Consider the following 12,538-nt stretch of genomic DNA (forward strand, 5'->3'; position numbering starts at 1 on the left):
AATGCAATTCTGGTATTTAATGCCCCTTTAAGACCCTTCTACTGTTTTTGAAATCTGAACGGGGTCGTGGTTGAGTTCCTGCACCTATTTTCTGAGAAAAAAAGCTCTGCTCCTACCTGAATCTGGCCCACTGTGTACAAGGAAGGTAGAATTGAGAAATAGCAAGGCAAGCCAAGCCTGGATTAAATACTTGCAGAGCAAAACAAGAAAGGAATAGGAACTACTAGCAAGGCAGGGCGAGGAGCTGGAAAGGCATAGAAAGACAGGCCTAGGAGACGGCAGAGCGCAAGGCAGGACTGGAAGTCAGGAAGATATAGTAAGGCAGAGAGCTGGGCATAGAAACTGGGTGCCAAAAGAGCAGAGCATGACTGGAAGCCAGCAAGGTAGGGCAAGATAGGACTGGAAGCCAGCATGGTAGGGCAAGATAGGACTGGAAGCCAGCAAGGTAGGGCAATATAGGACTGGAAGCCAGCAAGGTAGGGCAAGATAGGACTGGAAGCCAGCAAGGTAGGGCAAGATAGGACTGGAAGCCAGCAAGGTAGGGCAATAGGTAGGGCAATACAGGACAGGCAAATGGAAGTGAAGTTGGTTGCCTACAGAGCAAGACGGTAGTGGTTGGGTGACACTATAATTCAAGCTCCACTGAGTACATGTGTGGTTGCCCACTCAATACCCATGTGTGCTAAATTTAAGTTACTAAGCTGCTGCCTCTTGTCTTTCATGTGAACTGAGATGTGACATAAGAGAGGATTTATGTGAAAACTGTTGTCCGCACTCATTACACGAATACGGGTGGTCACCGGTGTGGGCTCTCTCATGTCTACCCAGCGCTGATTTGCTGGTAAAGCTTCTCCCGCACGCTAAACATGAATAGGGGCGATCCCCAGAGTGGACTCTCTCGTGTATAACCAAATCTGATTTATTGTTAAAGCCTCTATCACACGCCGAACATAAATCAGGACAATCACCAGTGTGGAGTCTCTCGTGCCTAGCTAGAGCAGCCCTACTGGTATACTCTCTCTTGCACTCCAAACACGAGAATGGGCGATCGCCGCTGTGAATCTTTTGGTGCTCGTTCAGATGGGACTTGCGTTTAAAACCTCTCCCGCACTCGGGACATTGATACGGTTTAATGCCCGTGTGGCCTCTCTGGTGCTGAACTAGATTGGCTCTGTAAGAAAAACACTTCCCACATTCGGGACATGAAAACGGCTTCTCCCCCGTATGACTCCTCTGATGTCTTATAAGATCTGACTTTGAACCGAAGCACTTGCCGCACTCCAAACATGAAAAAGGCTTCTCCCCCGTGTGAGTCTTCTGATGGGAAACAAGCTGTCCTTTCTGGGTAAATAATTTCCCGCACTCGGAACAGGAGAATGGCTTTTCTGGCCTGTGAGTTCGTTCGTGGATGTCAAGAACCGACTTCTGTCTAAAACATTTCCCGCACACAGAACAAGCATATGGCCGTTCTCCTGTGTGAACTCGCTTATGTATAGTTAGGTTTCTTCTCCAGGAAAAACACTTTCCACATTCAGAACAGGAATATGACTTTTCCCCTGTGTGAATTTTTTCATGTGCGCTGAGATGCGATTTCCAGGGGAAACACTTTCCGCACTTTAAACATGAAAAAGGCTTCTCCCTTGTGTGAGACCTCTGGTGTGTGATAAGTTCTGCTCTCTCAGTGAGACATTCAGTACATGGAAACGAATCGCATCCTGCATGAGCTGTCTGATGAGTGATGGGAGGTGAGCGATCCTGAAAACTCCCCCTTTGTGTAGAAGGATCGGGTGATATATCCGAACTGTGAAGTACAGGATCAAGATCCGAAGAAAGAGGGTTTTCTTTTGAGGAACAGAATGTGATGTCATCTTCTATTTCAACATACGTAGAGATAATGGGACATTTCTCTGAGTTATTCTTGCTGTGTCGGCCATCTGAAGGAACCAAGAAAAAGAATGTAAGAAGAATTTTGGCTCAAATACATAGATATTTGCTTGCATGAGAACTGATTTTCTCCTCTTAAAAGTTAATGCAAATGCACAGACATCTAAATAGGACAAACAGGTTACTTTTAGGTGCTTTTGACCTGACTACTTTGTAAGGAGAACATGCCAGGCTGCTGACTTACCTACTCATCAACATAGAATGACATGATGTGATGAGGAGAGTCGGAGTCTAATAGAGGCTGATGGCTCCTGACTCCCCACTGGGCACATACTGTCTCCCCATTACTGTCTACTGACAGAGGAGGGGGGAGAAGAAGAGATTGTTGTAGTGACTGAACAAGGAGGATCTGGGACTCTTCTCTGGATTGAGACTGCATTCACACCTGAGGGACGCAACGCGTTTGGGGGCCAAAGTATATGTAAAGCGCTGGGTAAATTGACGGCGCTTTATAAGTACCTGAAATAAATAAACAAAGTAGATTTCCTGAATTTAGTGTTTAATACTCACCTATGCTGATATATGGAGGAAGTTCCTGCTCTTCATCCTTTTTAATTATTACTTGTAGTTCCTCCTTTTCACCTTTGGCCTCTGTCTGAGTGGCTCTGGTGTCTGTGAATACAGAAGAAAGTGAAGTCCCCTGAACTACTGTACTAAGATGTAAAAGAGACCCCAGAGAGTGTGTGAGGGGGGGAGACTGGTAACACACAATGACATGATGTGAGGAGAAGAGCCGGAGTCTAATAGAGGCTGATAGCTCCTGACTCCCCCACTGGGCACATACTGTCTCCCCATTACTGTCTACTGACAGAGGAGGGGGGGAGAAGAAGAGATTGTTGTAGTGACTGAACAAGGAGAATCTGGGACTCTTCTCTGGATTTAGTGTTTATTACTCACCTGTGCTGACCTCTGAAGGGATTTCATCAATACATGTCTTATCTTCCCTCATATATGGCCCTACTGATTCTTCTTTAACTTCAACCTTAATAGCAATTAGATCTTCACCCTGAATAATACAAAAATGTATAATGGCATTTGGGAAAAATATGTTATATATATGTAGAGACACATATACACACACAGTTGAACTGTATAAAACAGGAAGTAAATTAGAATGCCAATCAACAGTGTTGAAACTCTAATCAAGAAGTAGAAAATGAGGGGTTCTGTTGAAACCAAACCACGGTCAGGTAGACCAACTCGAATTTCAGCCACAACTGCCAGGAAAATTGTTCGGGATGCAAAGAAAACCCGCAAATAACTTTAGGTGAAATACAGGACTCTCTGAAAACATGTGGTGTGGCTGTTTCAAGATGCACAATAAGGAGGCACTTGAAGAAAGATGGGCTGCATGGTCACCAGAAGAAAGCCATTACTACGCAAATGCCACAAAGTATCCCACCTACAATACGCCAAACAGCACAGAGACAAGACTCAAACCTTCTGGCACAAAGTCATTTGAAGTGATGACACCAAAATTTTGCTTTTTGGCCACAACCATAAACACTTAATTTGGAGAGGAGTGAGCAGGTTTCCCCTGCTGTAGTAAATTGGATCATGCTTTGCTGTTTTTTTTTTGCCTTCCTCTAGATCAGGGGTCCTCAAACTACGGCCCGCGGGCCACATGCGGCCCACGGAGGACTTTTAACCAGCCCACCCGACCCTGACAGGCAACACTGGTTACACGGCAGGTTGTAACACAGCGATCCCGCTGTGTCACGGAGATCACAGTGTAAACAGTTTGGGCGCGCTGTGATAAATGTCCCGCCCTCCTCCTCCTAGACTAGCTTGTGTGATAGAGCCAGTGTTCTGTCTATCACACAAGCTGGTCTAAGATGAGGAGGCGGGACATTTATCACAGTGCACCAGAACTGTTACCAACACTGTGGGCTTCATGACACAGCGGGACCGTGACACAGCGGGACCGTGACAGCAGTTTGGCACAGTAAGGAGAAAATCTGTGAGGGGCTTACGTTGGTGAGGGAGGGGGGGCGGCTCGCGATGGTGAGGGGGGCTAATGATGATGAAATGATGATGTAATGATGGTGGTGGGGGGTGCTGATGATGATGAAATGATGATGTAATGATGATAATGATGGTGGAAGGGGGGCTGATGATGATGAAAAGATGATGTAATGATGATGATGATGAAATTATGATGCAATGATGATGGTGGTGGGGGGGGCTGATGATGAAATGATGATGGTGGTGGGGGGGCTGATGATGAAATGATGATGGTGGTGGGGGGGCTGATGATGAAATGATGATGGTGGTGGGGGGGGGGCTTGCAATGAGGGGCTGATGATGTAATGATGAAGGTGGGAGGGTGGCTTGCAATGAGGGGCTTGCAATGGTGAGGGGGGTTGCAATGAGGGGCTGATGATGGTGAGGGGGGCTTGCAAAGGTGAGGGGGGGTTGCAATGAGGGGATGATGATGATGATTGGGGGGGCTTGCAATGATCTTGATCAGCTTGCAATAAATGATTGTGAGGGGGGGGCTTGCAATGAGGGGCTTACAATGATGATGGTGAGGGGGGGCTTGCAATGAGGGGATGATGATGATGATGAAGTAATGATGATGGTGAGGTGGGGGGCTTGCAATGATCATGATCGGTTTGCAATTAATGATTGTGAGGGGGGGCTTGCAATGAGGGGCTTATAATGATGAAGGGGGAGGGTTGCAATGACCGTGAGGGGCTTGCAATGGTGGTGAGGGAGGGGTTGCAATGATGGTCTGAAATGACAGTGAGGGTGGGCTCAAAATAACATATGTGCAGTGTGCATAGGAAATTGTTCATATTTTTTTTTTATAGTCCGGCCCTCTAACGGTCTGAGGGACAGTGAACCGGCCCCCTGTTTAAAAAGTTTGAGGACCCCTGCTCTAGATTAACTGTGGGTATGGAGTTGGGTGTATGGGATTGTACTATGTTTTTTATTTTGTTTGTTTATTTTTTTTGTGGTTGAACTGGACAGACTTGTGTCTTTTTTCAACCTGACTAACTATGTAACAAGGCCTACTATGATGAAAGGTACACCATTCCTACTGTGAAGCCCGGAGGTGGATCTACAAAGGCATAGGAAATTTGGTCAAAATTGATGGCAGTATGTTATCAAAAAATAGTCTGGAGGAACATTTGCATTCATCAGCCAGGAAGCTGTGCATGGGACGTACTTGGACATTCCAACATGACAATGATCCAAAACGCAAGGCCAAGTCAACCTGTCATTGGCTACAGCAGAATAAAGTGAAGTTTCTGGAGTGGCCATCTCAGTCTCCTGACCTCAATATCATTGATCCAATCTGGGGAGATCTCAAATTTGCAGTCCATGCAAGACAGCTCAAGAATTTACAGGAACTGGAGGCTTTTCGCCAAGAGGAATGGGCGGCTTTACCATCTGAGAAGATAAAGAGCTTCCTCTACAAATACCACAAAAGACTTCAAACTGTCATTGATGTTAAAGGGGGCAATACACGTTATAAAGAAATGGGGTATGTAAACTTTTGATCAGGGTCATTTGGGTAGTTTCTGTTGTGATTATGATTTTAAGAGTAAACACAGTTGGTTGATAATAAATTGCTTAAGCCAAACACTTAACATGAGTGAAATAAATGTTTTTGTGTTATCATTCATATTCTCTGAAAAATGGTCAAGAAATCATAACTCCTTCCAGGGTATGTAAACTTATAAGCATAACTGTGTGTGTGTGTATGTATATATGTGTGTGTGTGTATATATATATATATATATATATATATATATAAATAAATTAAATATACAGTATCTCACAAAAGTGAGTACACCTCTCAAATTTTTGTAAATATTTTATTATATCTTTTCATGTGACAACACTGAAGAAATCACACTTTGCTACAATGTTGTGTAGTGAGTGTACAGCTTGTATAACAGTGTAAATTTGCTGTCCCCTCAAAATAACGCAACACACAGCCATTAATGTCTAAACCGCTGGCAACAAAAATGAGTACACGCCTAAGTGAAAATGTCCAAATTGGGCCCAAAGTGTCAATATTTTGTGTGGCCACCATTATTTTCCAGCACTGCCTTAGCCCTCTTGGACGTGGAGATCACCAGAGCTTCACAGGTTGCCACTGGAGTCCTCTTCTCCTCCTCCATGATGACATCACAGAGCTGGTGGATGTTGAAGACCTTGTGCTCCTCCACCTTCCATTTGTCCATCACCTTTACCCTCAGCTTCTTTAGCAAGGCAGTGGTTGTCTTGGAGGTGTGTTTAGGATCATTATCGTGTTGGAATACTGACCTGCGGCCCAGTCTCTGAAAGGAAGGGGATCATGCTCTGCTTTAGCATGTCACAGTACGTTGGCATTCATGGTTCATGGCATTCATGGTTCCATCAATGCAAGATAGCTCCCCAGTGCCGGCAGCACTCATGCAGGCCCAGACCATGACACTCCCACCACCATGCTTGACTGTAGGCAAGACACACTTTTCTTTGTACTCCTCACCTGGTTCCCGCCACACAAGCTTAACACCATCTGAACCAAATACGTTTATCTTGGTCTCATCAGACCACAGGACATGGTTCCAGTAATCCAGGTCCTTAGTCTACTTGTCTTCAGAAAACTGTTGGTAGGTTTTCTTGTGCATCATCCTGAGAAGAGGGTTCCTTCTGGGAAAACAGTCATGCAGAACAATTTGATGCAGTGTGCAGCGTATGGTCTGTTATACAAGCTGTACACTCACTACTTTACATTGTAGCAAAGTGTCATTTATTCAGTGTTGTCACATGAAAGGATAGAATCAAATATTTACAAAAATGTGAAGGGTGTACTCACTTTTGTGAGATAATGTGTGTGTGTATATATAATTACAGTATTTTCATCCAACAAGATCGTGTGAAGTTCAAATGGCATAGATGAAGATTATCAATCAAATCTACCTGATTCTCCTGAGGGATCTCCTGATGTTCCTGTGTGGAGTCCCGGGAATACAGAGGACGGGGACGTCTCTCTGGGGAATTTCTGTTGCTGGATCCATCTGTAGGAAACACACAGGGGGGGGGGGGGGTTATTTACTAAAGGCAGATCCACTTTTCACTACAAGTGCACTTGGAAGTGCAGTCGCTGTAGATCTGAGGGGGACATTCAAGAAAAATAAAAAACACCATTTTAGATTGGATGATAAAATCAGCAGAGCTTCCCCTCATTTCAGATCTTCCCCTCAGATCTAAAGCGACTGCACTTCCAAGTGCACTTGTAGTGAAAAGTGGATCTGCCTTTCGTAAATCAACCCCACCGGCTGAAAACATTGAGGTTGATTTACTAAAAGTAAATATACTGTGCACTGCATGTGCAGTTGCTCTAGATCTGATGGGAAGTTCAGCTGATTTCTATAATCCTGGACAGTGGCGGCCCGTCCATAGGGGGCGCTCAGGCGCCGCCCCCCCCCCCAAGCTGTTAAAAAAAAAAAAAATTGAAAAAAAATGTCACTTTAAGAGTGATTAGGCGCCGGACATGCGGCGGTCTATGGGAAGCTTCCCAGCCTGCAATCAGCTGATTGCAGGCTGGGAAGCTGATTTGCCCTTGTTTAGGGCGTGTGCAGGGCGCAAGCTGTGTGCCCGCACACACTCCCACTGTCCTGTGATTTGCTAGCATGCCCACTAGCTGTCATGGGATTGGCCCAGCGGGGACCGGAGGAGAGGTCAGTGCCACTGCCAGTACATCACTTCCGGTATTCTGGAGCACGTGTGGGGGCGTTATGGAGGAGCAGCGCCAACCAGAAGGTAAGTGTTATGACCGGCTCCATCCCCCGCATACACAATTGTCTGCCAGTGCCAGCCCCGCCTCACCACTGAGCCCCGCAGCCGCTAGCACAGCCAGCCAGCCTCGCCACCCCCAGCGTCAGCAGCGGATCCCCCCCCCCCCACCCGGCCAGCAGTTTACTCCGAGTCCCGCCGCCTCACTCAGCTCCGGAGCATCAGCGTCCACCTCAGAAGGAGTTGCTGCAGCCTGAATGGAGTGAATGCACTCTCTCTTTCTCTCTCCCACCACCAGCAGCGGAGGGGGGGGGGGGTGCTGCTGGTGGGAGAGAGAGAGAGTGCATTCACTCCATTCAGGCTGCAGCAACTCCATCTGAGGTGGACACTGCTGCTCCGGAGCTGAGGGGGGAGGGGGGGTGCTGATGGTGAGAGAGAGAGAGTGCATTCACTCCATTCAGGCTGCAGCAACTTCGTCTGAGGTGGCATAAGAAATCACTCAGCTAATGGGGTCTCTAAGGGGGGGGCTGCTAATATTAAGGGACTCACCCCCCGGCACTGACACTGATCCAACCATCCCCCCCCGACACTGATACCACCATCCCTCCCCCCGGCACTGACACTGATACCACCATCCCCCCCCCCCGGGCACTGACACTAATCCTATCACCCCGGGCACTGACACTGATCCCACCATCCTCCCCCCGGGCGCTGACACTGACCCCACCCTCCCCCCGGGCGCTGACACTGATCCCATCCTCCCCCGTGCACTGACACTGATCCCATCCTCCCCGTGCACTGACACTGATCCCATCCTCCCCCGTGCACTGACACTGATCCCATCCTCCCCCGTGCACTGACACTGATCCCATCCTCCTCCGTGCACTGACACTGATCCCATCCTCCCCCTAGCACTGACACTGATCCCACCCTCCCCCCGGGCACTGACACTGATCCCACCCCCCCCCCGGCACTGACACTGATCCCAACGCCCCCCCCCCCCCGGCACTGTCACTGATCCCACATCCCCCCGGCACTGAAACTGATCCCACCATTCCCCTGGGCACTGACACTGATGCCATCCTCCCCCCAGCACTGACACTGATCCCACCATCCCCCCGGGCATTGACACTGTTCCCCCCATCCCCCCCTGGCACTGACACTGATCCCACCATCCCCCCGGGCACTGTCACTGATCCCATCCTCCCTCCGGCACTGACACTGATCCCACCATCCCCCCGGGCATTGACACTGTTCACACCATCCCCCCTGGCACTGACACTGATCCCACCATCCCCCCGGGCACTGTCACTGATCCCATCCTCCCTCCGGCACTGATATTGATCCCACAATCCCCCCCGGGCACTGACACTGATCCCACCATCCCCCCCGGGCACTGACACTGATCCCATCCTCCCCCTAGCACTGACACTGATCCCATCCTCCCCCGGGCACTGACACTGATCCCATCCTCCCCCGGGCACTGACACTGATCCCATCCTCCCCCGGGCACTGACACTGATCCCATCCTCCCCCCCGGGCACTGACACTGATCCCATCCTCCCCCCCCGGGCACTGACACTGATCCCATCCTCCCCCCGGCACTGACACTGATCCCATCCTCCCCCCCCAGCACTGAAACTGATCCCATCCTCCCCCCCCAGCACTGACAATTTGTCCGTAGTCTTTACAGCACATGCGCAGGAATAGTGATCAGATTTTACTACCGCGGGCGAAGTACCCATGGTAGTAAAATCCAATCGTTAAGGCTCCTTTCACACTTGTGCGACTTGAAAGTCACGTTATTTTGCCATGATTTTTGCCGTGACTTGAAGCAATGTCTGTGTAATCTTAAAGTCTCTGCCTCAAGTCCCATCAAAGTCGGACGAAAGTAGTACAGGGACTAGTCGCACAGTATCTCATGCAGTATGTCCACAGTCTCTGGTAATCTCGTGCAGTATGTCGGCAGTCTCTGGTAATCTCGTGCAGTATGTCGGCAGTCTCTGGTAATCTTGTGCAGTATGTCCGCAGTCTCTGGTAATCTTGTGCAGTATGTCCACAGTCTCTGGTAATCTCGTGCAGTATGTCACAGTATCTGGTAATCTCATGCAGTATGTCCAAAGTCTCTAGTAATCTTGTGCAGTATGTCCGCAGTCTCTGGTAATCTTATGTAGTATGTCCGCAGTCTCTGGTAATCTCGTGCAGTATGTCACAGTATCTGGTAATCTCATGCAGTATGTCCACAGTCTCTAGTAATCTTGTGCAGTATGTCCGCAGTCTCTGGTAATCTCGTGCAGTATGTCACAGTATCTGGTAATCTCATGCAGTATGTCCACAGTCTCTAGTAATCTTGTGCAGTATGTCCGCAGTCTCTGGTAATCTTATGCAGTATGTCCGCAGTCTCTGGTAATCTTGTGCAGTATGTCCGCAGTCTCTGGTAATCTTGTGCAGTATGTCCGCAGTCTCTAGTAATTACAAACAGTGTAATTTTTTAGTTTGTTTGCGCCGATCTGTAAGGCTGCGTTATATACCATGATTTGTGATGCTGGGGCTATATATTCTGTGTTGTGATGCTGAGCTGTATACTCCTGACACTATGAGTGGAAGCAAGTGAAATACAGGGGATGGAGTGGGTGAATTCTATAATGGGTGTTGCTTATAAATGGGAGGGGCCAAATGTGGAGGGGAGGAGTCTTGCGCCCCCCCCATCCTAAAACTTCACCAGCCGCCACTGATCCTGGAGCAAGTGCATTTGCAGTGCACAGTATATTTGGCTTTAGTAAATCAACCCCATTGTTTCTATGTCTTTATATCAGAGGATGTGTATCTAGGTGGATCCTCAATACTCTTCTTTACAAGAAAGGAAAGTCTCCTCTTACCCGGAGATGTGAGGGGCGGCCGGTTCTCCATCATGACGTCCTTGTAGAGATCCTTGTGTCCTTCTATAGACTCCCACTCCTCCATGGCGAAATAGACAGTGACATCCTGACACCTTATAGTAACCTGACACACACAATGATACAGTCACCATCCAGACACATCCCTTTGGTTACTGGATAATGTCCCAGAATTCCCGGCACCTCTTACCTCTCTCGTCAGTAGCTCAATGATCTCATATGTGACGTCCAGAATTCTCTTGACATTGATTTGGTCAGGTATCATGCAGGGACTTGGAGGCTCCGTATTGAGGTTGAGTGTCACATGTTCACCAGATGCCTTCTTCACCACTATATAATCCTAGTATTAGAGTATTAAAGTAAATGTACACATATAACAAAAGAACCTTTACCTATCAATTCATGTGTCTGTTCTAACAATAAAGGTAACAGTGATATAATGTAACATTCCCAGAATCCTTCACGTCTATTCTTTTTTTAATGTCACGTGACCTCCTCCTCACCTCCCCTGTCAGGTCTGCGTTTAATTTGTAGAGATAAGAGTGATGTCATGTGACCTCCCAAAATCCTCCTCACTTCTGCGATCAAGTCTGTGTTTTTTTTAGTCGCTTGGCGACCGCCTCCTGTAGATATACGTCGGCAGAATGGCACGGCTTGCGCAAAGCAACGTACCTGTACGTTGCTTTGAATTTGCTGTTGTGTGGGCGCACGAGCGCTGGCCCCTGCTGCGAGCTCCGAGACCGTGCCCGCGGGACCCAGCTGTCAGGTCACCTGTGGCCAGGTGACAAGTGCACCCCGTTGGGGTCAGGGATGTACCACAGGGTAGTAAAACCTATGGCCGACTGCTGTGATTAGAGAGGAAGCGTGAACCCAAGATCGCCCAGGGCTTGGAGTCTAAGACCCAACTTTGTGTTCACCAGAGCCTCTAGTGGTGAGGATGGCCTTCGCCGCAGCTGGATCCAGGTCGTGACCCCTGGGATCCCCTAGGTCACGCTTCGCAGGGAGAGAGGGGAAGCAGCAAGCAGGACAAGCGGTAGTGATGGGTAAGCCGAGGTCAGGGCAACAGGCAGACAAGGGTAACCGAGGGTCAGGCAAAAGGTCAGGATCACAGGCAAACAGGAGAAGTCAGGAACAAGCCAAAAATGATACACAGGAAGGTAATCGTAGCACACTGCAGACAGGAACTAAAGCTAACAACACGGTTGAACAGCACTGCAGGCCTGTAGTGCAACAGTTAATATAGACTTCCTGGAATGGCCTGGGTGGGGCCATACAGGAAGGAGAGAAGATAAGAAGGTAACCAGAACAGAGTCAGGCCTCTAATGGACAGATGGAGACAGGTAAGCTGCCAGACTATTGCATATCCATGACACCAGCGGACTCGATGTCCGCCGGTGTCCCAGGATCGGGTCAGGGAGCTGCAGAACGGGGAGATGCCTGTGTAAACAAGGCATTTCCTTGTTCTGCCTAGTGACAGGACAGTGATCTACTGCTCCCTGTCATCAGGAGTAGGGATGAGCTCCGGTGTGTTCGCACACTCCATGTGCAGAGCCCGCCAGGAAGTCGGCACGGCGCTGCGCTATTCACAGGCAGGAAGACATTGTCCCGATCCGTGGGTGCGGAGATTGGGAAATGTATCACTGCCTGTGATTAGTGCAGCGCCGTGCCGACTTCCTGGCAGGCTCTGCACGTGGACTGTGCGAACACACACCAGAGCTCATCCCTAATCGGGAGCGGTGATCAGTGTCATGTCACTCAAATCCCAACCCCCCCGCAGTTAGAATAAATCCCTAGGACACACTTAACCCCTAACCCCGCCCCTAGTGGTTAACCCCTTCCCTGTCAGTGTCATTTACACAGTAATCCGTGCATTTTTATAGCACGGGTTGCTGTATAAATAACATTGGTCCCAAAATGGCGTCAAAAGTGTCCGATGTGTCCGCCATAATGTCGCAGTCACGATA

General features: G+C 48.6%; 1 protein-coding gene across 1 annotated transcript; it reads right to left on the reverse strand.

The window, feature by feature from the left end:
• Nucleotides 1–696: 696 nt before the first annotated feature.
• LOC120910474 (zinc finger protein OZF-like) lies at nucleotides 697–10,591 on the reverse strand. Its single transcript, XM_040322231.1, has 5 exons — nucleotides 10,557–10,591; nucleotides 6,862–6,959; nucleotides 2,842–2,950; nucleotides 2,455–2,556; nucleotides 697–1,934 (listed from the first exon to the last, which is right to left on the reverse strand). Exons 1-5 carry the CDS (start codon nucleotides 10,588–10,590, stop codon nucleotides 697–699), a joined length of 1,581 nt encoding a protein of 526 aa, XP_040178165.1. The 5' UTR covers nucleotide 10,591.
• Between the last annotated feature and the right edge of the window lie 1,947 nt (nucleotides 10,592–12,538).

This window comes from Rana temporaria, chromosome 8 (genome assembly GCF_905171775.1).
Source record: "Rana temporaria chromosome 8, aRanTem1.1, whole genome shotgun sequence".
NCBI lineage: Eukaryota > Metazoa > Chordata > Amphibia > Anura > Ranidae > Rana > Rana temporaria.

Coding starts and splice junctions, on each gene's coding strand:
- LOC120910474 (XM_040322231.1), bottom strand. CDS start 10,590: ATGATGGAGAACCGGCCGCCCCTCACATCTCCGG. Junction 2,951..6,861: donor AGATCCCTCAGGAGAATCAG/GTAGATTTGATT, acceptor TGTATTATTCAG/GGTGAAGATCTAATTGCTAT. Junction 2,557..2,841: donor CCCTTCAGAGGTCAGCACAG/GTGAGTAATAAA, acceptor CTGTATTCACAG/ACACCAGAGCCACTCAGACA.